The 27,576-nt window shown below is 42.0% G+C and overlaps 1 protein-coding gene across 6 annotated transcripts; it reads right to left on the reverse strand.

The window, feature by feature from the left end:
• Positions 1-20: 20 nt before the first annotated feature.
• Positions 21-27,210, reverse strand: znf185 (zinc finger protein 185 with LIM domain). 6 transcript variants are annotated; one of them, XM_084085970.1, is made up of 32 exons: positions 27,015-27,209; positions 25,430-25,492; positions 24,679-24,808; positions 23,951-24,052; positions 23,002-23,028; positions 22,495-22,554; positions 21,673-21,723; positions 21,117-21,197; positions 20,305-20,385; positions 19,593-19,655; positions 19,123-19,236; positions 18,058-18,441; positions 16,751-16,819; positions 16,558-16,617; positions 15,532-15,600; positions 15,332-15,406; positions 14,985-15,059; positions 14,680-14,760; positions 12,495-12,665; positions 11,022-11,081; positions 10,008-10,067; positions 9,774-9,839; positions 8,853-8,924; positions 8,603-8,665; positions 7,040-7,162; positions 6,044-6,091; positions 4,904-4,939; positions 2,696-2,770; positions 2,500-2,574; positions 2,302-2,361; positions 1,155-1,260; positions 21-140 (listed from the first exon to the last, which is right to left on the reverse strand). In XM_084085970.1, the coding sequence occupies exons 2-32, from the start codon at positions 25,437-25,439 to the stop codon at positions 42-44; spliced, it is 2,646 nt and encodes an 881-aa protein (XP_083942096.1). In that variant the 5' UTR covers positions 25,440-25,492; positions 27,015-27,209; the 3' UTR covers positions 21-41. The 6 variants fall into 6 exon arrangements, with proteins under 6 accessions (XP_083942096.1, XP_083942097.1, XP_083942099.1 ...); XM_084085971.1 differs by having other exon boundaries at positions 25,430-25,488; positions 27,011-27,209; XM_084085973.1 differs by lacking the exon at positions 9,774-9,839 and having other exon boundaries at positions 27,015-27,210.
• Between the last annotated feature and the right edge of the window lie 366 nt (positions 27,211-27,576).

Genomic DNA, 27,576 nt, shown 5'->3' on the forward strand with positions numbered 1-27,576 from the left:
CTGAGAGGAGGGATGGGGGGGTCTGTTGGAAGCATGGATACTCAGTCGACTTTGGCGTAGCAGCTCTCGCAGTGGACTTTACCCCCGTGCAGAAACATGTTGTACAGCAGGTCTCCCATAGGTCTGCTACACACACCACACTGAAATGACACCAGCAAAAGAATTACAATTACACAGAAGTGTAGTGGCAATGACGCATAGTGTTGAGATGAACATTATAAACACACTCCTAGCTATTTTCGCTGAATGTTCTTCGCCCATTATGACATGCCCTGAGCCGGGAGGGACGCTAGGGTTAAAGTGGTTATGGGTACGTTTATAGTCATGGATAATAATAATAATAATGCATTTTATTTATAAGGCACTTTACATTTTTTCAAATCTCAAAGTGCTACAGAATTAAAATCAAGGCATAGTGGAAAAAAAACAATCAAAGAGAAGGTGATAATAATAATAATGAAAAAACAAGTACAAGAGACATTTCTAGACTAAAAAATGGGTCTAAAACAAACTACAACTAGGGCACTGACAAAAGGACAAAGATCACAGTAAGATTAAAAAAACGCTTTGTTAATAAGGTACGTTTTGAGTCCGTTCCGGATTATCGCTAGCTTCCTCAAACCCTCCACCGTCCTACACCGACAGCATCTATTCATTGTAGCAGAAGGGTGAAGTCTCCCCTGAGGGCTTTCAGCTAGAAAAGGGGGGCGGCCCCTGAGAAAGCGTGGCCAAACCCTTGAGGGGAGACTTCTCCCCTGAGCTTCATTGTACGTCCCTCCAGGCTATGGCGCTTTTAGCGATGCAAACAATACACTGGAACACCCTGCCTCCAGGCCACTGAGCATGGATGTCCCCGTAATGCTTTAAAAAAAAAAAAAACTCACCTATTCTAGCTGTGCTTCCCCTAATCACGGAATTTCTGCATTCACTCTTGTGTGTTTTTACGAGTTCCGTCTCGTTTTTATGGTGTACGAATTGATTATTCTGATAGTGTGCGTTTAACAGTGCATTTCAGGATCACTTGTTACCGGGTTTGGTCGTTTGATTTTATGAATCAATTTAACTGTAATGTGGTCGTTGTGCTTTCGTTACTTGAAAGGTGCTTAGAACTGTTGTTGTTATTATTATTATCATTATTATGAAGATAAGTATACCTGGAAGCAGGCAGGGTGACAGCTAATATTGAGGTGATCGATGGTGATCTTGGCGTCGTTGCCCACCAGTTCTCCACAGTACGTGCAGGGGGACGACTCTGAGACCCTGGGAGAGATGGAGACAATGGCGCGTTATTGACAGTGATGGACAAATAATCAACCCTCAGTACTTGAGTCTAAGTATAGATACTCCTTGACAAATAAAAAATAGCAGATGTACAAGCAAGCTTGTAAATAAAGTCCAAAAAAAGAAAAAAGTAAGATTTTCAAGACATTTTCAAAAAATATGAATAGTAGTGTAAATAGCACACCTACAAACTTGTAGATCTGCTATTTTCACTATATTTGAAATAGGGCTTAAATGGCTAATTCATAATGTGCTTTTTCCCCTTCCTAGAAATGTGGAGTCAAAATTACAATACTTTTCCTGTAATACTCCAAAAATCGACTCAAGTACAGTACTCAAGTAAAAGTACTTCATTTATTATCCGCCAGTGGATGGGGGCCATATTGACCCGAGAGTCATTCACATGCAACTGCAGCTCTGTGTGGAGATAACCTGCTGTGGCCCTGTGTGGTCGCTGACTCGCTGCCGGTTCATGCGAGGGAACTTAAGAAGAGTAAACAATCCTTTGATGTCTTCGCTTAGCTTCCTAATGAGCTCACGAAGTGGAGTTTGTGTCTTCTCGCTTACACACATCCAGTTTCCCAAGAGCTCCACAAACACCACAGACGAGCTATAGTCTCGCGTAGCCAGACAGACGATCGGAGGACTCCTACCGATGCGTCAGGGGAAATCTAAATGCAATGTATTGGGGCGGCAGGGGCTCAGGAGGGTAGCGCGGCCGCTTGGGAAAGGCTAGGTTCCCGGTTTGATCCCCGCCTTCCCCTGGGTTAGTGTCGGCCGGAGTGTTGTTGAGCAAGACACTGAACCCCTAATTGCTCCCGATGAGCAGATTGAATGCCTTGCATGGTTTCCGCCACAATGTGCGTGTGAATGTGTGACTATAATGCTCATTGTAAAGCGCTTTGTAGTGTAGGACTGGTAAAAAAAACAACACATTTTTGCCCCATATTGAATTTAGATGTCACCATTATTGGTTGATTGATCGATTTAGGGGGGGGAGATAGGGAGGTGGTTTACTACCTGGAGTAGTTGGAAGGTCTGCTGTAGGAGGAGGAGCTCGATGTCAGATATTCAGATCCGCTACAGACAAAAAGAACAACCAGTGATTGGTTTGTGATGATAGAAACTCCCGTAGTGAAGATTACGCTGAAGTAGTAATCAACGGTGTTATTATTGTTGATGTTGTTGTTGTGATTTGAATGCGTAAATCTGGTTTACCCTCCATCCTGGTCTCTGGGGTTATGTAGGGACAGCTCACTGGCGTTGACATACTCTTTAACAAACACACATCCCCTAGAAGAGAGACAAGCACCATGGATTAATAGCTCTTAGATGGACAAACATACTGGTTATGATATGTTGAAATTCATCTTCAGCTTAAAGCCAGATGATTGCTGTCAGCCTTCGAACTCACTTTTTGGACTCGGGTTCTGGCGTTTCAACGCGACGGGCTTCCTCGGCGTCTGGGGTCCTGGAATAGGTCTGATACCTGGAGGAACGGAGAGAGAGAGAGAGAGAGAGCAGTGCATCGTAATGTCATCTGTCAACCACTGACATCAGCCTGACACTTTAAGCACATGTCGGAAGAAAAGGACCTCCACTTCAGTCAAACGTGGGCTGGAGTTAATCACCCCCCCTCCCACCCCCACCCGTCAATCGCTAACAGGGTGCTTCTTAACAGGCTGTGATTTGACATCAAAAGGACAACTCTAACACACATCATTAGTTTGATATCAGGGGACTGGAATGAGCTGGTGATTAGAAGAAAGGAAGGAAATGAGGGCAAATTGAAAGATAATGGGAGGGAAGAGCTCATCGCTGCCGAGATCAGTAACACGGTTGATTGGGAGGTCGATACAGGCCAGTGGACAACAGGTGCCGGTAACCTTAGATCCAACACCGCCAGTGGGAAGCACATGCAGCTGTTGTTCCCACAGGGCTTTGGCCTAAATATCTCACTGTACCGGGCCGACACCTAAGACGCCTCTTATTATGAACCACAAAGACAAACCAGCATTAACACATTCTGAAGGGAAAGGGTTAGACCAGTTCAGGTGGCCTATACCAGTGGTTCTCAAACTCTTTCGTGTCAAGGACCCCCAAATTGACACTTATTAGCCCGCGGACCCCCATTTCAAAATATATACCAGGGACCCCCATAAGAGAAGATTTTTTACGGCTCTAGCAGTGATTCTCAACCATTTTAATTTCAAGGACCCCCAGTTTGACATGCATTAGGGCTACGGACCCCCATTTAATGGCATTTCTATCACTTGGACCGCAATTTATATTGTAAAATCTATGTCAATTTAACTCTGAGAGTGTACAAATGGAACCAAATGGACCCGTTAGGGTCCATTTGGTTCCATTTGGACCCCACTTTGAGAACCAATGGCCTATACTATAACACACACACACACACACACACACACACACACACACACACACACACACACACCTGGGTCTTATATGCACACAAAATATACATACACACACACATATATGTACATAGATTGTGCGCAAATACACAGGGGATAATATTTATAAGTAGAGCCATGCAGCACAGCACCTGCAAGCACCTCTGTGTGCGTTATGACTAATGTATACTTTTCTTTGCCTTCTATTTACCATTGTTTGCTATTCTTTATTTGTTGTTGATGTTACTGCTGCTACGATGTTGAGGAACCAAAACCAAAGAATTGCACTCCTGTGTACTTGTATAAAAGATGTAACAATGACAAATCTTGAAAGAATCTTGGACACTTGAAAGTAGGAATACAGTAATATTTCCTATATATATATATATAGGGTTCTGATTTCACGGTCTGCGCAAAATGTTTGATCCCAAATTCCTAATGCAGAACCAGCTGAGAACCACTGCAGCGGATTCATTTCACGTGTGGCCGTTTAGCAATTCAGCAAATCATTCATAATACATTCATCAAGAATCCGGAAGATTATTGATGTGTTGAAAGATTTGCTGAATTGATATTAGCACACTTGAGTGAAGAAGAGCAACAAAAGAGTAATATAGTGAATGTATTTCTTTGTTTTATGCATTATAACTATTATCTTTCATTTTAAAACCCATACTGTATAACATACAGGATACATCCTTGACAAACTTCAAAAGACTCAGCAGAAGTCAACAGTCAAATATGATTGACACAGTGGCTGTTTTAACCCATTGAGACCTGAAGCCGATTCTACGTGTCTCCTAAATCTCAACAGTTTTCTGAAAAACGTATGTTTCTATATGAGTGGTGCTCAATCTTTTTCATGTAAAGAACCCCCAAAATGATATGTATTTGGCTGCGGACCCCCATCGAAATATTTTGTTCCAGGGACCCCCCAGAAGCAAATATTTGAGTTAAAAATGTTTGCTTAAAATATGTATATTCAAAGATTTGCACACATTTTCACGATTTTTCAAAAATAGCAGATCTACAAGCTCGTAGCGCGGCACTCGGTGCCGCGCTACGAGCTTGTAGATCTGCTATTTTTGAATAGCCCAAAGTGTAACATAATGCTTTTTAGCTCAAATCTAAAAATGAGACAGTTCCAGGTCTTAATGGGTTTAAAAAACATGCTGTGTTAAAGGTTAACAAGATCACAAACTCACCGATCCATAACTGGCTGCGGGTCGCTGTGCGTCTCCCTGGGAAGGAAAATAAACTTTTATTCCACTTTTACAAAGAGCCTGCCCCGGTCAATAACCTGGACTCAATCAATGTACCAGAGGGCTCCGCTCTCCGTAGCAGAGACTAGTCATTCTGTCTTTCCAGTTTTTAATCGAACCAGGGTGTGGTTTGTTTACCTCTTGCACCTCAGGCTTTCCTCTCTCACTCACCTAAACCCTCCTCCCGGAAAAACGCCGGAAAATCGTCTGTGTTCATTCAACTCTGTGAGGGTGTACACAAATGGAACCAAATGGACCCTTAGGGTCCGCTTGTACACCCTCATAGAGTTACAGACGGATGCATTACCGCTGAGGATTTTACTGTGTATTCCAATGCCTTCTAATGGTAAACATGACCTCATCTGATCCCTCCCTCCAGCTCCCTTTCTCTCCCCCTCCCTCCATCTACCTCCCTGCGTCTCTCAGCTCCAGTGGTGGAAAAAGTACTCAAATTCTTTACTTAAGTAAAAGTACCAATACTGCAATATAAAAAATACTCTGTTACAAGTAAAAGTCCAGAATTAAAAATTTACTTGAGTAAAAGTACAAAAGTATTGGCATCAAAATGTACTTGAAGTACCAAAAGTAAAAGTACTAAATATTTGAAAATAGCCGATCTACAAGCTCACAACACGTCGCGATGCGACGCGTTGTGACCTTGTAGATCGGCTATTTTCAAATAGCCCAGGTACAAAATAGGGCTAAAGTGGTTAATGTATGTTTCATTATATCATAATTTATATCTGAAAAGTAACTAAAGTTTTAAAATAATTGTAGTGGGGTAAAAGTACAATATTTGCCTCCGAGATGTAGTGGAGTAGAAATAAAAGTATTGGAAATTGGAGATACTCAAGTAAAGTACAAATACCTCAAAATAAGTACAGTACTTAAGTAAATGTACTTAGTTACTTTCCACCACTGCTCAGCTCCCTCTCTCTCCCAACCTCCACCTCTCTCCCTCCAGCTCTCTCTACCTCCAGCACCCCCCCCACCCACCCCACCCACCCCACCCGTCTTACCTCAGCTGTTCGGAAGCTGTGACAAGTATCTCAATTAAACTGTTGATGTGAAGTTTGTCCTCACCTGATGGCGCTAATTGTCGGGACGACTGGCGTCGTTGCATCCGCGGCGCTGTCAGAGAGACCAAACATTACAGCATCATTATGTCGGTGCCGATACAACTGTGGAAAGTCACTATACTATATAATGAGCATCAACTTCAACTGCCGGCCCAATTTATCCTTCAGGCTGAGCCGCCAGGTAGGTGCAGGTAGATTTCGAGGTGGATTTCGGTTCCTTTGAGTTGCGTTATTAACAACCTTTTGAGACCTGAAGCCGATTCTACATGTCTCCTAAATCCCAACAATATTCTGAAAAACGTATGTTTCTTTATCAGTGGTGCTCAAGCCCTTTTCGTGTCAAGGACCCCCACAATGATATGTATTTGGCCGCCGACCCCCATCTCAAAATATTTTCTTCCAGGGACCCCCAGAAGCAAAGAATAGAGTTAAAAAATGTTCGCTTTAAACAATATATATTCAAAGATTTGCACACATTTTCAAGATTTTTCAAAAATAGCAGATCTACAAGCTCGTAGCGCGGCACTCGGTGCCGCGCTATGAGCTTGTAGATCTGCTATTTTTGAATAGCCAAAGCGTAAAATAATGCTTTTCAGCTCAAATCAAAAAGTGACACAGATGCGTTCCAGGTCTCAATGGGTTAACTCGATGCGTTTTGTCACAGAGTTCATCGTAATGTATATCGTCTCTGTCGGGGCGGAAACCTCAGATGTCCAAAACAGTTACTTTTCAGGATTCAAATTCCCCCAAAAAAATAGTAAAAGTTGCAGATCTACACGCTCAAAACGCGCCGCTTCGCGCCACATTTCGAGCTCGTGGATCTGCTGCGTTTGATGCTTTTGTGCGACGCTGTAGTACGATCAAGTAGGGCGTTCATTTACGAAAAAAAACAAACAGAAAAAGTTACAACATGAAGATAAGAGGTTTCTGCCCGACAGCAAAGACATAATAATGTGCTTTAATCTCCACTTAATGAGCACGGATACTGCGGCAAACATACCTATCCTCCCCCTCCGCATCCTGCTCATCTTCATCACTCTCCTCTTCCTCCTGGGTTGAAGGAGCATCGGCGTACGCGGTAGGCGACGTCCACCTGTCCCACGGGGAATCGTTCTCCGTGCATCTGCAGACGACAAAACAAACATGAGACGTCCATCACTGTAGGATTAGAACGGCCTGTACATTGTGAATTGCCGCGAGCAGCACATTTATTTTATACTTTGGCTATTCAAAAATAGCAGATCTACAAGCTCATAGCGCGGCACCGAGTGCCGCGCTATGAGCTCGTAGATCTGCTATTTTTGAAATATCTCGAAAATATGTGCAAACCTTTTAATATATATTGTTTTAAAGCGAAATTGTTTAACTCGAATCTTTGCTTCCGGGGGTCCCTGGAACATATATTTTTAGATGGGGGTCCGCGGCCAAATACATGTCATTTTGGGGGTCCTTGACATGGAAAAAAAGAACCACTGATATTATGGCGACATACGTTTTTTCAAAAAACTGTTCCACGGGGAATCGTTCTCCGTGCGTCTGCAGACGACAAAACAAACATGAGATCTTCATCACTGTAGGATTAGAAAACAAACGGCCTGTACATTGTGAATTGCCGCGAGCACATTTGTTTACCGAGCTTGTAAAAGGGAAAGTGGTAACGGATATGCGCTGCAGATGACCCATTTTGTATTGTGTTTTTTTTCTTTGCAGCAGCAGCACCAGTCAGTGCACAATTTCTTCTGGCTCAGCGAGTTGAGTGTTCACGCTGAGAAAGCCTGGTGCCCTTGTCGTAGTGAAAAGGGGGGCCAGGGGTTTGTGGGCATACGAATGGAGCCCATACGAACCTGGGGGCTTTTCAACAGTGGTGGAAAGTAACTACAGTACATGTACTCAAGTACAATTTTGGAGGTAACTTTACTTTAGTATTTCCAATACTTTTACTTCTACTCCTTCGACATCTCACAGGCAAATGGTGTACTTCTACTCCAATGCAATTATTTTAAAACTTTTGTTACTTTGTATATTTTTTTTATTATTATTACCTGGAACACGTTATTATACCTTTCAAGCCACCAGAACACCTCGGTGTGTAGTTGTTGGTATATACAAGATATAGTGATATGATTTGTTTTATTTGAATAGAAATCTGAAGTTTTTCAGAAAACAGGATTTTAGAATCAGCCTCAGGTCTAAATGTGTTAACTTCAGCCCTATATATATATATATATATATATATATATATATATATATATATATATATATATATATATATATATATATATATATATATATATATATATATATATATATATACACACACACACACACACACACACACACATACACATACACATATACACACACATACACACACATACACACACAGGCTATTTCCAAGAGGTTTTTATACATTTTTTAAACGTATGAAATGGAATATTCCGTACAATGAGTACTTTCACTTTTGGTACTTAAAGTACATTTTGAATACCGGACTTTTACCCGTACCAGAGTATTAAATTGAGTACTTCTTCCACCACTGCGTTTAAATAAAGAGGCGACTTACTTTCTCTCAAACGTGACCAGTGTGCGTTGTTCTTCCACATGGCCCGCAGGTGCACGTGCCGGGCTGAGAAGGGAACGTACAGTAAAAGGCTTTTAGTGCAGTAAAGACATATGGGAGGATGGGCGGCAGATGGATGAAGAAGTGGACCGTATAGTGTGTCTGTGTGCGTCTTTGTGTGTGGTCCGTATAGTGTGTCTGTGTGTGTCTTTGTGTAAAGTGCAGCGGGTAAACCCAAGTGTGTCATCATCACCTCTCCTCTGCGGTGGCGTGTTCTGGGACCCCCGTCTCCCACGCACGAGACCAGGAGCGCTCGCTACCGAGACTGGAGAGAGACGCACAGTGGAGATAGGGTTGTCACCATCAGGACATTTTGGTTGTTATACAAATAATTGCCATTAACCCATTAAGACCTGAGGCGATTCTTTAAAAAAATCAAAATCATAACAGTTTTTGGAAAAAAATCTTAATTTTTTTTTTTTTCGAGATTATTCAAAAATAGCAGATCTACAAGCTCGTAGCGCGGCACTCGGTGCCGCGCTATGAGCTTGTATATCTGCTATTTTTGAATAGCCAAAGACATCTAAAGTGACACAGATGCGTTCCAGGTATCAATGGGTTAAAGTATTTAATTGTGTTTGACATTGAACATTGGAACATACTGTATAAATAAAAAATACATATTTTTTTTTAATCTTAAGCTTTGCTAAACACAAAATTGCACAGGACAGATAATTGACAAATAACTTAAAATGACTGGTACCAATAATCAAAATAAATAATATACTAAGGTGAAAACTGGCCATATGTAATAATACTTTTTATTTATAGTGGAAATGGCTGATCTACATGCTCGCACCGAGATCTGCTATTTGCTATATATAAATGTACGATTCATTTTTCAACATGGAAAAGATTATGCAAAATAATTTAGATCTGTCTCAAATGAATTGCCATCACGCGATGATGTAGTAATTGTGTGGCAGGTCTAAGTGGAGTCGGTCGGTGATGCAGAACTTTATGACAGACCAGGCGGAACAAAAAAAAAACAGCAATTAAGTGAAGTTGGAGACCACGGCTTGGCCCGCGCGCCGTTTTTCCACTCTGCCAGTCAGTCAGTCAGTCAGTCAGCCACCCACAACACCATTATGCACCCGCGACTGGGCTGTAATACCGTTCGGTGTCGGTGTCGATGGGGGTGACGTCCTCGGCGAGGGTGTCCAACGCGTCGCCACTCATGCTATGTGAAGCACATACATAAAACATTAAAACACATTTTGTTTGCAGCATTCCGTGCCATTGTTTTTGTGAGTCATGGCTATTATTCCCTCCGCGGATTATAATAGCGCCACTCAAGGCAATATGAGCTCAGTTGCCAGAGACGTTATTTACTTAACTAAAACCTCACCTCGTTTGTGGGCTTGGATGGTCCTCTTCGTCGCGGGTACGCGAGGTGAGAGCTGCGGAGCTGCAGAGAGCAGAGTCAAGGTTTGCGTAACAATAATGCATATCTTCGCGTGTTGATGGTTGGCACATATCATGCAGCAAGTTATTACCGATCATAATTTAGTGTGGCTGGTAATGGGCTGAGAAAACTGATGCAACTGTCACATTAGGTAGTGCCATACTAGCCCTTTAAGACCTGAAGCATCTGTGTCATTTTTTAGATTTGAGCTAAAAAGCATTATTTTATACTTTGGGCTATAAATTCAAAAATAGCAGATATACAAGCTCATAGCGCGGCACCGAGTGCCGCGCTATGAGCTTGTAGATCTGCTATTTTTGAAAAATCTTGAAAATAGGTGCAAATCTTTTAATATATATTGTTTTAAAGCGAAATTGTTTAACTCGAATCTTTGCTTCCGGGGGTCCCTGGAACATATATTTTTAGATGGGGGTCCGCGGCCAAATACATGTCATTTTGGGGGTCCTTGACATGGAAAAAAAGAACCACTGATATTATGGCGACATACGTTTTTTCAAAAAACTGTTGAATCCCCCAGAAGCAAAGATTTGAGTTACAAATGTTCGCTTTTGTAACTCAAATCTCAAGATTTGCAAAAAAAATCTGATTTTTCCAAAAATAGCAGATCTACAAGCTCATATATAGGCGCGGCACTCGGTGCCGCGCTATGAGCTTGTAGATCTGCTATTTTTGAATAGCCAAAGTGTAAAGTAATGCTTTTTAGCTCAAACCAAGAAGTGACACAGATGCCTTCCAGGTCTTAAAGGGCTAGGCATCAGTGGCAAAGGCAGAGGGTACCGTATAATAATAATAACTGAGAGAGAAACTGCAAGCAGGTCACAGGACCTGTGATAGAGGCAAAGTGTCTCACAATCAGAATATGCTGCATTATGCATGCCCAGAGATACGATCAGCCTGGCTGCAAAACAGTCACAGCTTCCAATCCAATATGATTACCTGTTGGGGGATGTGGGGGATGTGCTCCCTATCGGGTATGGATCAAATGGATCAGCCAAGCTGAAAAACAATTTCACACTTATTTCACTCTCTATTGTTAGCACGCCCTCGTCATGTGTCAGAGGAATTGTTATGTGATCACATTGACTCCGACGATGGAAAAGATTTAATGTGCTCTGAATGGTAAATACAAACACGGAGGGGAGCGGAGGGCCAAACTCCCAAAGAGTGTCTCTGGCAAATGGCTGTACGGCAAAACACCGTTTTAATGCGTTGTTTATTTTCTTTGCTTCACCCCAGGCGATCGCTGGTCCTAATCAATACACATTACAATCAATACTCATTACAGCACGTAAGCCTTCCATCCTTGCAAGTGTGTGCTGTTCTCCGTTTAGCCACTTTAAGCCTAGATACTTCGTTGATCGGGGTTCCCCAGGGCTCTAAACCTGGCCCGCTACTTTTTTTCCCTCTACACCGCAGCGCATCTACGATTCATTGTGAGCTCTGTCGCATGTCTGGTTCGGGGACTGTGGGAGTTTTCTCATGGGAATGTTTTTTTTGGGGGTTTTCTTTTCAAGCTCTGAGCTGCTGGCTGTGTGTGTGAGTTAGAGAGAGAGAGACAGAGATAAGAGAGGAGGGGGGAGAGAGAGAGAGAGAGAGAGAGAGAGAGAGAGAGAGAGAGAGAAGTAGAGAAAGAGAGAGGAGAGAGAAAGGAGAGAGCGAGATGTGCCTGGAGAGAAGGAATGTAAAGATGGAGTGATGGGAGGAGAGGAGGTCAGACTGCTGTCTCTAAAACATCATTTACTATTCCAGTCCATTAACAAAGCCTGAAACACACTGAGACACCAGAGAGGAAGGTTCCATCCATCCTCTGTGTGTGTGTGTGTGTGTGTGTGTGTGTGTGTGTGTGTGTGTGTGTGTGTGTGTGTGTGTGTGTGCGCGCGCCTGTGTGCGTGGTAGAGTTTAAGGAAGTAAAAACCGTCATACTTAATATTCATAAAATAATATAATCCATTCTACTTCTGAACTCGGGATTTGTTGACGGATCAGGTCATCATCACAGATATGCAATAGGCTCTATTCACAGCAGCCATATGATGAAGACATTCACAGGTGTTACTAATGATACTAATGAAGGCTCTGTTCCATTCTGGTCAAACAGAGTCAGGGTGCTGATATTGTGCATGTTGGCTCACTGGAAACACTCCCAAATGGCCCTTTACAGGTGTGTAACTCTGAGAGTGTACAAATGGAACCAAATGGACCCGTAAGGGTCCATTTGGTTCCATTTGTACACTCAGAGTTATGGGGGTCGTGGAAATTGAAAAATCTGAGAACTACTGTGCTACACTAAATGGAACAGAGCCTTCATTAGTATCACTGGTGGTAACACCTGTGAAGGAAGTGAAAATATGGCTGCTGTGCATAGAGCCTATAGCTTTAAGTGAACCCTCCTATCTCATCTCCTTGTACCTCTGTGCGTCTTTGGCCGTGTCATCCGTGTATGGTGTTGCGGCATCCGTGCGCAGCGTTGTGTAATCCATGCACGGTGTTGTGTCATCTGTGCGCGGTGTTGTGTCCTCTGTGCGCGGTGTTGTGTTGTCTGATGTTGTATCATCATTGCACGATTGCTCAGTGCTCAAGCTGAAGGAGATGTAGACATAATACTAATCAGTTTACAGCGCTCTGTTGACATTCTAGTCACATCCAAATAATCTATCAATAATCAAATAATCTATCAATCGATGGAGAGAAAATGTAATAAAATTCCAATGTAATAGAATTCCAGGTTTAGCGCTGTGCATTATCACAATAAATATTTTGTACATGCACTACCTGCAACAAACTGCGAATGCTTGTCATTGTTCCACATTGATGATGCTAATTATTAGTGCACGTATGTATGTGTGCATGTGTATATGTATGTGTATGTGTATATGCATGTGCATGTGTATGAATATATGTATATACATGTATAGATAGATATATATATATTATTTTTTTGTACCTGATTGGGTTTTAGATTGGTATTACTGTATTTTAGAAAAGCTTCCTGTGCACAGGTGTTGAAAATTAGCACTCGTGCTATATACACTGTAAACAATGCATCTGGTTTTGTCCAGTGTAATTGTGATGTCCATATCAAATAAATAAAACAAAACATAACATAACATTATAAAAATGAGAGGTTATTGTTTTTCAACTGTTGGGTAATCATTAAGCCGTTTCAAGATGGGTTCTGATAACTTGTGGGTGTGAGGAGCATTCATCATCATTTTGTTCCTTATTAACTTATTTTGCCATCATTTTGTGGTCTAAATTAAACAGATTAGTCAAAGAATTGAAAATATAATCAACAGATTCATCAATTATGAAAATAATTGTAAGCTGCAGCGCTTGGCTCAGTCCCATCATAAATGTTGTTGTTGTGATTGTGACTGATGACAAGAGGCTGTTGAATTAAGACTCAGGGGAGGGGAGAGCCGAGCTCTCCTTCTGACAGATTCTAGACTTAACCATTTAAACCCTATATGATTGACCGGAGTCACTCAGGGCTCTATACTAGGGTCTTTTAGTGGGGAAAGCTTCTGCTTAAAACAGCCGATCGACAAGCTCACACCGCGTTTTCTGCAAAAGTTTTCCCAACAATCAGGATGCTAGTCTTAGTGAAACAGACCACTTTTCTTCCGTCGACACCAAATCTCTTTGCCAAAATAGCCGATCTACAAGCTGACAACGGCGTGTTTTCGCCTTGTAGATCGGCTATTTTCGCCGAATGTTCCCCCAGAATAGGCATGCTAGTGTTCAAGTGGTGCTTAAGTCAAAGAACAAAAGCATTGACATCAAAATATACTCATTATGCAGAATGCCCATTTCATAATCATATACATCATGTTATTGGACACTTGAGCCCCATTTTATACTTTGGCTATTTGAAAAGTACCTTGAAATTGTACTTAAGTACAGTACTTTAGTAAATATACTTGTTGTGAATAGTCTCTGGCTTATCCGTAGTTTGAAGGTGGCATACCGGTTTCCTGTTCATTTCCCCATAGCTTCATTTGATTGGCTCAGCAGCAGTTTTGAGCCAGAAACACATACAGTATGACCAGTGGTGGAAAGTAACTAAGTACATTTACTCAAGTACTGTACTTAAGTACAATTTTGAGGTATTTGTACTTTACTTGAGTATTTCCAATTTCCAATACTTTTACTCCACTTCATCTCAGAGGCAAATATTGTACTTTTACTCCATTACAATTATTTGAAAACTTTAGTTACTAGTTACTTTTCAGATGAATTATTTCAAGAGTGAATTATTATATTATGAAACATACATTAACCACTTAAGCCCTATCTTATACCTAGGCTATTTGAAAATAATAATATTATTAGCCATTTTGCAACAGGGGGCAGTAGACAGTCTGTGGCCTTTTGGGGGTCTTTTGACATCAGGACAACTTTGGGAACACCTGAGCTACGCCCTTTGAATCATTTACAATTATTCATAAAACTGCGTCATTTGCCAAAAGATCATTTCAAGTGAACACGATGGGAACATAAGGCCATCACCAGCATGTCTGTGTGTGTGTGTGTGTGTGTGTGTGTGTGTGTGTGTGTGTGTGTGTGTGTGTGTGTGTGTGTGTGTCCGTCTGACCTGTGTGTCTCGGTGTTGAAGGGGATGACATCGTCGGCCAGCAGATCCAGACTGCTACTCGTCTTCCCTTGATCTGAGACACTACACACACACACACACACACACACACACACACACACACACACACACACACACACACACACACACACACACACACACACACACACACCATTAATTCAATACCTTACAAAGGAGACAATAGACAAGGAAACGCTTTGACCAGATAGTGACAAGTGGACGATTGATTTTCTACTGATGAAGTTTTTCTTCCCCCGTTACTTGTGGTGTCAGTGAGGAGGGAGTACCTGTCAGTTGGGCTGAGCAGCTCGTGACTCCAGCGTCCTGGGCTGGAGGGAACCGGCTCTGCTGACTCCTCTGGACTATCAAGGAGGAGATGAGAGCAATGGGAGGAGAGGAGGAGGAGAGGAGGAGGAGGGGGGGCGGGGGGGGATTTAGAGAAAATTTCAGAAAGTGAAGAGGACAGCTGATTGTGATGAGACCCGTTTTATCATTAGAAGAACAACAGTGTCCCCTTGTGGCCTATCTGTGGATAGCATTCACGAGGAGATGATAAATGTCATTGTTGTTTTGATATACCATTTTGTTTTGTAGTTTTATTTGTGTGAGGATTAGAAAAGAATGTTTAACCAACCCATCAGTGAGAGACAGGAGGTCATCCGTCATTACGATACAGTCACTGACTTCTGGCACTGGTTCATGATCAATACTGCAGAGACAGATGGAAGAATCATCAACACACACACACACACACACAAAATGTATTACATAGATTAATCAAATAATCAACAAAATAACTGACAGATCAATCGATTCGATCGAGTGGTTTTCTACCTGTGATCTGAGGGCATGTCCACCTGCTCTGTTTTGTCGTCTTCCAGAACGGCCTCAGCATCCTTAAAGCTGAAGGAAACATGAGCATTTATTTAACTTCATTTAATATATATATATATTTTTTTATATATATTTGTTTTTTTATCCCAGTGGGAAAATGCAGGCGTCATAGCAGCAACAGCAGTAATGAAACACAAGAGAGACTGAGGTAGGATTAAGAGAAAAGAACCAACACAAGATAAACCAACATAAGAATAAAGATTTAAATTCAATTAAATAAGATCATATAGTTAAACTTAAGATTCTGGCACTTGGCATCTGCACTGGATCACTGAATGAGTTAACATTTTATACTTATATTAAAGGTAGGGTAAGTGATATTTTTTTGTATTCTTTTTTTTCTGTTAAAAAGGTTAAAGTACTATATTCTGATAGTAATCATTGCTACAGAGTGTTTGTTCGGTCACAGGGGTCTCTCCAGCTCTTTAGTAAACAGAATATAGTACATTTTCAGGTTGGTGACAAAATTTAAGCCAATCAGGAGAGAGCACTGAAAATGCCTTTTCTGTTTAATAAAGAGCTGGAGAGACATGGGAGACTCCTTTTACTGAACAAACACTCTATAGCAATGAGTACTATCAGAATATAGAGCTATTTAACACTTATTTTAACCAAAGTAAATCACTTACCCTACCTTTAACCACTTAAACCTTCTATAGTTAGTAAACTGGACATGAGTTGCATCTAAACTTAGTGCTCTTTTTCCCTCTACACCAAATTTCTTTGCCAAAAATAGCATATCTACAAACGCATTCTGAGCTTGTAGATCTGCTATTTTTGGCCAAATGTTCCCCCTAGAATTTGGATGCTGGGGCTCAAGTGGTTAATAAATATTAAGTATAAATAGACAGTCCATCACAAGAGAATAGATATTTCATTAGACCGTGGAGAGAGGCAGGGTAAATAAAACAAGTACATTGAAGGTTATTATAGTTTTCCGTGTTTTAATGGAAACTATGTCTATACCTGTCTGGGGCTGGTATAACAGAGGCACATGGATCATTCTCATCCTGAGTGTCCAACAGACTATTAAAGAGATGGATTAATTAATAAATAAATAGCAAATGCCATAAAACACAAAGGCAGTAAACTATGAAACAGTTGCACCGTGTGTGTGCACTGACTGCAGCTAATACTTATTCTCTTCTGTCAAATATACCTTGTTGAGCGCGTGTCAAACAAAATGAGAGTATCCGACAAGGCGTCAAGCGATTCAGCAGCGTTGGCGCTGCAAAGACAGATGAGGGGAGCAAACACATGGCATTCCGTCATGCGTGTTCAAAGAATGAGAACAAACAAACCATCGCAAGCAACCCAGAAAGGCGTAACCGCTGGAAAACCAAGTCGTGTTTACTTCTCGTTTTTTTTAATGACTGTGAAAATCAAACATGGCAGAAATGAATCTTTGGGCAAACATGAGGCTGGTGCTCGGCTCGCGTGTGAGCATAGGCTCTATGCACAGCAGCCATTTTGGAGAAAAAATAGTCCTCTTCTGACTTCCTTCACAGGTGTTACCAATGATACTAATGAAGGCTCTGTTCCATTCTGGTCAAACAGAGTCATGGTGCTGATATTGTGCATGTTGGCTCACTAGAAATACTAGTGGGTCTCAAAGTGTGGTCCAGGGACCCTCATGGTTCCTTGAGAGGGTGTAACTCTGAGAGTGTACAAATGGAACCAAATGGACCCTCCCGGGTCCATTTGGTTCCATTTGTACACTCTCAGAGTTATGGGGGTCCTTGAAATTAAAAAGTTTGAGAACCACTGTGCTACACTAAATGGAACAGAGCCTTCATTAGTGTCATTGGTAACACCTGTGAAGGAAGCGAGGAAGGGGCCCAATTTCTGTCCAATATGGCTGCTGTGCATAGAGCCTATTGATTGGAGATAAGCGAGCTCACAGAACATGATCGCCATACCATGGAGTGCACTGATTCGCGGAGGCAGACCGATATATCGGTTTGGCCGATATATATCGGCCATACTTTTTTGATGACATGACTTGGCGTGTCATTATAGGACCTTATTTTCAACAAAATGTTTCAAAAATAGCAGATCTACAAGATCAGAACTTGTGAGCTTACGTATAAGTTGAATTTAACTTTAATCAAATCGTACGTATCAGGTTTTTCAAATTGACAAAATGCGGCAGAATCTGCCAACAGCATCATTTTTATTCCGACTAACCCTGTATTGAGTTCGGTCAGGTTTGTCTCTAAACTGTGGAACCATAGGCGTATAAGCCTGTATATGAATTCATGATTTTATGTGGACTATGTCCGCCTTTGTATTTGTATGTTATTTTATTTTTTTATGGACCATGTGTCCTTAATAAAGTTTGATTGATTGAGTAATCGGTGGTATAGGACTCTCCAAGGTCGGGATCGGACCAAATTAATATGCCATCGGTCAGACTCTTCTGGTTTGTGGCGTTGAAGTTCAAGTTGAGTGTTATAGAGGACCGACCTGTGCTTAGGAGACACATCTGGTCTGGGGTCTGCCTTCACAGCGTCCTCTGGAACAGACGATTCTAGGATGGTTGACGCCTGGACAGGGGACAGTGGAGGGGTGTCTTCTCGTCCAGAATCGTCTGAGTCGACAGGCGGTGGGTCTTTACAGACCTCCTCCACCAGCACACACTCGGGTAGAAGTTCAGGCAGGGGAATGAACACCTTGACGCAGCCAGGCTTCATGTGCGCAAAGGGGGTTTCTGCCGCCGCCGGGGCCACCGCTGGAGCTTCTGTGAGCGAAAGTACAGGCGGAACCTCTTCTTTCGCAGGCTCCGGGACAACATCTACTGCCGCCGGAGCCACCGGCTCAACCTCAACCGTCTCGACTTTGGTTTCAACTCTGTAAATCAGCAAAAAAGGGCAGACAAGGGAAATGAATGTAATGAAAAAATGACCGTCATCTATATTACCTCCATATGGCATAAGAGATAGAAAATAAATACATACATAATAAATCTCTGACGAGGCAGGCAAAAGTGGAAATGTTCCCAGGGCAAATCGATAAAGATTGTAATGTTATATAAGACTTATTAGCATCCATCTACTCTTACAATGTCTGTCTGTCTGTCTGTCTGTCTGTCTGCCCATCCATCTATATATACCCCCAACCCTGATGTGAGCATGAAAGGGTCATGGCAGGTTTGAGATACCATACAGTGTTGCCAGATTCTGTGAGAGAAACAAGCAACCAGGTCTAGGAAAACCAGCCCAAAAGAAGCGACTATGGGCCACACGAGCACCTTAACATATACATCGGCTATTTGAAAATAGCAGATCTACAAGCCCCCAACGCGTCGCGAGCTTGTAGATCGCCTGTCTTCAAATGAAATATTGCAGGGAAATTATAACAAGCAGATCTGGCAACCCTGATACCATAGCTGCATTTTGTGCAGAAGGCACTGAAAAGTGCAATCAAAAAATCATACAAATAAAAAGCAAAAAACTAATTGCTATACATCCGAGAGACGTCAAGACGACTATGACTGTGGCCCCGAGGTATTTGCGGAGCGGCGAGTCTTACGCGGTCGGCGCTGTGGGCTCAGGCGCGGCCGGAGGGGAGGAGACGGGCGATGCAGGGGAAATGGAGGACAGAGGGGTGACGGAGGGTTCATCATCGTCATCCGTTATCTCCACCCTGTTCACACACAAACACACATCTGGTCAGGACTCCCAGGGCTTCTTTTGCTTCAGGGTCGGTGCAATGCTAAGATAAGATGTACTTATCTCACACTATGCTCGTTTTGTATTCGTTTTTTTACCTCGCATTGTCTTACGTGCTGTGGTATCTGTTTTTAGTGTTGCATGTAGGCCTTCTGGCTATCTCCTTGTATGTTTACACCGCTGTCTCGGCAGCACTGTATTGTGCTGTATGCGAACGCATTGTTCATTGATACATATATATTGACCCTCTCGAATAAACAAAGTAAAGAAAGAGAAGGGAAGATAAACCTTAACTGAGGGTTAGGGGGTGTTGGGATAGACACTATTTACCTTTTGGCCACAAAAGAGGGACTACTGTTGACTTCTGGAGTGTCTGGTGGCTTTTCCGTGGAACTGCAGGGGTATTTGGAAGGGCACAATTAAGACATTGAAAAAAAAGTTACAAATAAAAAACATTTGTGTGACGCAGTGGTGGGAAGTAACTAAGTACATTTACTTAAGTACTGTACTTAAGTACAATTTTGAGGTGTTTGTACTTTACTTGAGTATTTCCAATTTCCAATACTTTTACTCCACTACATCCCAGAGGCAAATATTGTGATTTTACTCCACTACAATGATTTGAAAACTTTAGTTACTAGTTACTTTGCAGATATAAATCATGATATTATAAAACATACATTAACCACTTTAGCCCTATTTTATACCTAGGCTATTTGAAAATAGCAGATCTACAAGCTCACAACGCATCGCGTTGCGACGAGTTGTAGCTACTATTTTCAAATATTTTTGTACTTTTACTTTTGGTACTTTAAGTACATGTTGATGCCAACACTTTTGTACTTTTACTCAAGTACATTTTGAATTCTGGACTTTTACTCGTAACAGAGTATTTTTATATTGCAGTATTGGTACTTAAGTAAAGAATTTGAGTACTTTTTCCACCACTGGTGTGACGTCAACGTGATATTTTCATCATCTATAGAAGTCGGTTTCAGCACAAGACACGCAGCAGATGACAGCGAAATAGATGCATACATACTCATATTTCTTGGCGGCGGAGAGAACGTAGGAGCGCTTTCTGACCGCTGACGTCTTCAGAACGTTACTGGCCGCCTCTCTCCTGCAAGGCACACAGCATACTTAGTTTAACCCATTAAGACCTGGAACGCATCTGTGTCACTTTAGATTTCTTTGGCTATTCAAAAACAGCAGATCTACAAGCTCATAGCGCGGCACCGAGTGCCGCGCTATGAGCTTGCAGATCTGCTGTTTTTGAAAAATCTTGGAAAAAAATGTTTCCGATTTCTGTTAGGATTTAGACATGTTTTAACAATCGCCTCAGGTCTTTAATCCATTCAATCCAGGAACGCATCTACAAATGTCTTCTAAATCCTAACAGGTTTCTGAAAAATGTATACTGCTGCTACTGTATATCAATGGCGCTCACACCTTTTCATGTCAAGGACCCCCATAACTATATGTATTTGGCCACCGACCCCCATCTCAATATTTTGTTCCAGGGACCCCCCAGAAGCAAATATTTGAGTTAAAACTGTTGTTTCCAAAAAAATATCTGTATTCAAACATTAACATTTTTGCACGAATGTTAAAAATGTCTAAAATATCAGATCTACAAGCTCGTAGCGTGGCTATGAGCTTGTGGATCTGCTATTTTTGAATAGCCAAAGTATGAAATAATGGTTATATAGCTCAAATCTAAAATGATACAGATGAATGGGTTAATGCTAATGCGATGTCTTATCATCATCATCATCTGCGGCTCGGAGTTTCAAAACGCGATCGTTATCAACGGAGCAAACGAAACAGAAAGCAGAGAGAATTGTCTCTCACCGTCTCTCCTGCTCCTCGGGGCTCAGCTGACCTTCCGATTCCACCTGGGTCTCTGGAGTGGTCCGCACGGTGTGCGGCGCTCTGAAAAGGGAACACAAACGCATCGTCACTGTGGGGTGTCCAAAAAACTGCTATTTTTCAGAAAACGTAATAAAAAGAGAGAAAAAAAAGGGTCTGTAATAGTAGTAATTATTTAGTCACAAGCTCTTGTTAATACTTTTCATTGGTTCAATATTTATACTTTATACACTTTCACTTCAGTTTTCTTTTCAGAAAATGTCAAAAAATAGCCGATCTACAAGCGCAAAATACAGCGTGATGCGACGTGAGCTTGGCTATTTTTGCTACTTTTGTGTGACTGTAGTATGACGAAGTAGGGCATCAACTTTCAAAAGAAAAACACAACAATTTGAAATATCTAAGATCTGCTGGATATTTGAGATCCAAGGTTTCTGCTGGATATTTGAGATCCAAGGTTTCTGCTGGACAGCGACGATATTCACTGAGAATTCTGTATTCTCTGCGATTCCTTCAGGAGTCCCCAGAGATCACTCACATTTTCTTGTAAGTGTCGGATGGCCTCTTGGTGAAGCTGCCTGATCTACCACTGCAAAGAAACAGGAAGAAAATTTCAGAGTGTAAATATAGAAACGGATCATGACGTTCATGAGTTTGGAACAAAAATGGGATTGAACCATCAAGGAACCAGAAAGGTCTTTTACCCAGTTATGACCTACTTAAAAAATAGCTAGGATTTTTTTTTATGTTTCGCCTATAATGACATACTCAAAATAGGGAAAAACACCAGGCTGAGAGTGGCGAAAGGTCTTTCTACGATCGCTGATGATGTCTACTTATCACCTGAAGTAGTGTTCACGTCGTCGACTAAAACTATGACTATGTCACTGACGAAAAATACATTAAAAACTAAGCTATGATGACAAAAACTATGACTAAATCCACTGACAATTTCGTCAACAAATAAAAACTAGACGAAAATGTTAGGGAGAGACTAGTGGAGAAGAGATCCAGTAGAACTAAGACAAGTCATTTTATGCTTGGTTGCGCTTGGGTGTCACATTCCGAAAATGGCCGATCTACAATCTCACAATGTTGTGAGCTTGTAGATATGTATATTTTTTTCGGCGTACAGCAAAGTACAAATCATGCATTACGACGGCACCACGGCCCACCAACAGTTTGTGTCAACTAAATCAACTGTAGATTTAGTCAACAAAAATGTGATGATATTAGTCAACTAAAACTAGACTAAAACGACATCATTTCAGATAACTAAAATATATATAACTAAAGGAATTTTATTCAAAAGACTATGACAAAAACTAAATCAAACTTTGCCGTCAAAATGAACACTGACCTGAAGCCATTAGTGGTCGAGGATGGAGCTGGTTTGCTCTCCGTCTTAGTGAAAACACCTCTGTAAAAATAAAAAAAAACTGGTTAATGAGGGTTATTTCATTGGAATCAATTCAGTTTACGTAATTAAGTGAATGAAATTGCGGTGTAGCGTAGTGCTGGCGCAGGTGCCCATTAACCCCCACAGTTGTGCTGTTGTACAATTATTTCAGGGGATGTGTTGATGGACAAAAAGCCTGAAACAGCTTGTCTGGCCTTTCAGCGTTGATGAATAGTGACTTTTACTGTTCTGAACGCTGTGAAGGTTTTGTTTGTCACAGTATTGATAGTAAACACTGTTGAAATGGACCTGCATTTTGAGTCATGTTAGAGGCTACAGTACTGGTTGCAAAAAACCCCATCAGCAAAATACATATTCAAATACATTTAGGGTGTATACGGTAATTAATGTACACCATTCCGGGGAAATGCACGTTTTAGTGATTTCATGTACGTAAGTTATTCTTACCTGATAAGGTAGCCTGAGGGGGGTGCTCTGAATTCATAACACAGACATAAAATGATTATCATCAGCGGTGTTCTTATCCTCACAGGGTTCATTTGAAATAACTTTGTAAGATCATGAGTACTAGAGTATTACTCAACTACAAGTAAAGGTTGCTCACAAATGAGTATTTTAATAGTTAAAGTACTGAAGTGCTTGCTGTTAAAAAATACATGAGTATTCAAAAGTGCATGCCTTTAAAAAGCACTAATTACAAAGTAGAAAAACTATCAATAGGGAAAATAGCAGATCTACAAGTACAAATTACCAAGTACAAAGAATGTCAATAATAGTGAAAAGAGCAGAAGTTCACAATGAATCACATTGCGACACGTGAGCTTGTATATCGCCTATTATAAGTATCATACAGTAAGTAGTTAATTCATAATCTACATTTTCAACGAGTCAAAACGAGTACAATATTTGTCTATGAAATGCCCCAATAGGCTCTATTCACAGCAGCCATATTATGAAGACATTCGCAGGTGTTACCAATGATACTAATGAAGGCTCTGTTCCATTCTGGTCAAGCAGAGTCAGGGTGCTGATATTGTGCATGTTGGCTCACTGGAAACACTCTGTTACACCAGTGGGTCTACAGTTGGGGTCCTGGGACCCTCATGGGCTTCCAAATGGCCCCTTACAGGTGTGTAACTCTGGGAGTGTACAAATGGAACCAAATGGACCCGTAAGGGTCCATTTGGTTCCATTCGTACACTCCGAGTTGTGGGAGTCGTGGAAACCACTGTGCTGCACTAAATGGAACAGAGCCTTCATTAGTATCATTGGTAACACCTGTGAAGGAAGTGATAATATGGCTGCTGTGCATAGAGCCTATGAATGTCGTTACTGTCCACCACCACGTATCATTTCAAACTACGGTGGTCCTGGCATGATGAGTATCAGTGTTTACCTTTCAGCGACAGGTTTAACTGGGTTGGGGTCCGTGGGGGAGGCCACTGGGCTGGTCTCAATGGGGGATCCATTCAAACGACCGGCTCTCACCTCGGCCATCCTGTGCAGACAGACAAAGTGTTGCTGAAAACAGCAGATCTACAAGCTCTTGTAGATCTCGCTATTTTCTGCAAGCAAACACCTAAATAGGCTCTATTCACAGCAGCCATATTATAAAGACATTCACAGGTGTTACCAATGATACTAATGAAGGCTCTGTTCCATTCTGGTCAAACAGAGTCAGGTCAGGGTGCTGATATTGTGCATGTTGGCTCACTGGAAACACTCTGTTACACCAGTGGGTCTACAGTTGGGGTCATGGGCTTCCAAATGGCCCTTTGCAGGTGTGTAACTCTGAGAGTGTACAAATGGAACCAAATGGACCCGTAAGGGTCCATTTGGTTCCATTTGTACACTCTCAGAGTTATGGGGGTCGTGGAAACCACTGTGCTACACAAATGGAACAGAGCCTTCATTAGTATCATTGGTAACACCTGTGAAGGAAGTGATAATATGGCTGCTGTGCATAGAGCCTATCGTAGTACAAGAAGGCAAACATATACTTTGTGGTGCGGCCGCGCATCGCTCGCTGCAAATCACTAAATGCATTGTCACCTCTCCATTTTGCATGTACAGGAATACGTTCATATTTAAACTCATAAATACAAATCATGGCGGTAAACATACCATGGTTTCTCTTGTTCCTGGGCTTGAAGAGGTTCAGGTTCGGGATTCTTGGAGCGCTGCATCCACGAGTTGTCTCCCATGAGTTTGGTCCGCACCTTGGTGGTCCGAAACACAGTTGCTCTGTCCCCCTCTGAGAAACAAACACATGTACAATGTCACACACACACACACACACACACACACACACACACACACACACACACACACACACACACACACACACACACACACACACACACACACACACACACACACACACACACACACACACACACACACACACACACACACACCAGTATATGTATATCTGTAGTGTAGGTTGCATCAATACGTGCCAAAGTGCATGGAAGCCTGAGCCACTGGTCTCTCATCTGTAACTCTGAGAGTGTCCAAATGGAACCTTATGGGTCTGTAAATCTGAGTGTACAAATGGAATCAAATGCAGCCGTAAAGGATTCATTTGCACTCTCTCAGAGTTAAATGAGCGCTGGGGATTTTTCCGCTTGAATAGATCGGGGTCCCGGAGATAGCAAACTGTATCAAATGGGGGTCCGTGTGGGCTGATGCATATAAAAACGGGGGTCTTTGAAACAGAAAAGGGCTGAGAATCAGAGGCCATCCTATATGCAGCCGGTCGAGCATGGTCATTGATCAAAACACTGGCTCAGTGGGACACTGTTTTGAGAAGACATGAAGTTCCACGCCGCCATCAACTCCTCCCCCACCACAGGGAGGAAGCAGGTTATCTCACCGTTTGACATGGCTGCTGGAGTCTAGATGTTTCCTCTCCAATCTGCTTCCTTTTACAGGCTGCCTGCGTGAGGGCAGAAAAGAGAACAGACAGTTATGAGAGCGGATAGGAATTGATCGTGACGTTACGGTATCAGATTGAAAGGAACTAAAGCCGAGGCCAGTTCCCACACTGCGCTCTCTGCTCCCATGTGTTCCGTCTGTTTATGGGATTCTTTCAGTGTCACCCTACAAACATGCAGAAGAGCCTGTCCTTCCACTTTCTAGCGAATACTGCTGCTGCTACCTGAAAGATGGATGGACACACAGTGGTGGAAAGTAACTAAGTACATTTACTCACGTACTGTACTTAAGTACAATTTTGAGGTATTTGTACCTAACTTGAGTATTTCCAATTTCCAATACTTTTACTCTACTCCACTACATCTCAGAGGCAAATATTGTACTTTTAGTCCACTACAATTATTTGAAAACTTTAGTTACTAGTTACTTTTCAGATATAAACTATGATATAATGAAACATACATTAACCACTTAAGCCCTGTTTTATACATAGGCTATCTGAAAATAGCAGATCTACAAGCTCACAACGCGTTGTGAGCTTGTAGATAGGCTATTTTCAAATATTTAGTACTTTTACTTTTGGCACTTTAAGTACATTTTGATGCCAATAGTTTTGTACTTTTACTCAAGTCAATTTTTAATTTGGGATTTTCACTTGTAACAGAGTATTTTTATATTGCAGTATTGGTACTTTTACTTAAGTAAAGAATTTGAGTACTTTTTCCACCACTGATGTACACACGCACGCACACATCGATTTCGTGAGTTTTTGGATCCTACCCCCCAAGCCAATGATTGCGTCCCTCGTTTGCATATCCTTATTAGCTGACCCTTGTGTTATTTACAGCCAAACATAGACCGCTGGCAGGCGAACACATCCTGCTCAGGGGAGTTGAGCAGAAAAAGAGGAGAACACTAATGAAACACTGGCGACTTCTTTTTTTTTCCTTATCAGAAATTACAAGCCGAGGAGAGCTTATGCAAAACCATGGAGTGCCAGCTCATTCTCATCCCTACTGGGGAGTGCTGCCAATTTAATTCAAAATGCAAATACGAGTTGTAGGAAAGAGGGGAGAGAAAAAGAGGAAAAAAAACTCCTCGGGCTGTGGATTCAAGCCTTCTGAAAGCATGTTGCTTTCAATATCTCAGGAGAACCTTGTGCCTGAATACTAATGACAAAACAAATATGCTGAGGGCTCAAGAATCCTATTTATTCTGGGTTATTATATACTACACAGTCCTCATATGATCAGTGATTAATTGTGAGCGTACTGCTAAAACAAGCCAGTTAAGGCAACCCTCCTGACAAACAATCATGACAAGGAAACACCCAGAAAAATGAGTGAGCAAACACCCCTGAACATCCACATTCTCCTGCTAAAATGCAGTGTAGCCTATCAGATTGATGATTGATTGTTCCCTGAGACTGTTAAGCTAACAGGCTAAGCTCAAAGTGCCCCAAAATTGTTCACAGAACCGTGCAGAATCTCAATGGACATGCAGGCACAGTCTTTGGTACCTACCCCAGTCACTAGGCTTGTTATGTCCAAATGGCCTCCAGATGCTAGGAACAAAAATCCACCCTGGTGAGTTTAGAGCTGGACACAGATAGGCAGCACGGTGTGTGTGTGTGTGTGTGTGTGTGTGTGTTGTGTACTGAGACTGCTGGCTGGTGTGAGTGAGTAAGCAGAGAGAAAGTCTTGACAGGTGTCTCCCTCCCTCAAGCTGTGAACAGGTACGGGCGTGGGCACTAACAAGCCCAGCAGGAAGGTGTGGTGTGGTGCAGTGAGTTTCTCTGGCCATACGTGTGTGTGTGTGTGTGTGTGTGTGTGTGTGTGTCTGTGTGTGCACGGAATTTAGGTTGCTAAGCCCTGAATTTTGTTTACTATACCAACCAGACCTTTGTCTTGGCAGAAGTGAGTTTGCACATAGCCGTCACAGGGCTGACATGTAACGAGAAAAGGGTGAGAGAGAGGCAGAAGACAGCGGGGGATGGGCACAGTGCACGACATGCATAAATGCACTGACTCAAGCAGGCAACAGGTCCTGTGGGGCAGCAGCTCTCATGCTCACTGGGCAGGAACT

This window comes from Gymnoscopelus microlampas, assembly GCF_963454915.1.
Source record: "Gymnoscopelus microlampas genome assembly, chromosome: 18".
In the NCBI taxonomy this organism is placed as follows: Eukaryota; Metazoa; Chordata; class Actinopteri; order Myctophiformes; family Myctophidae; genus Gymnoscopelus; species Gymnoscopelus microlampas.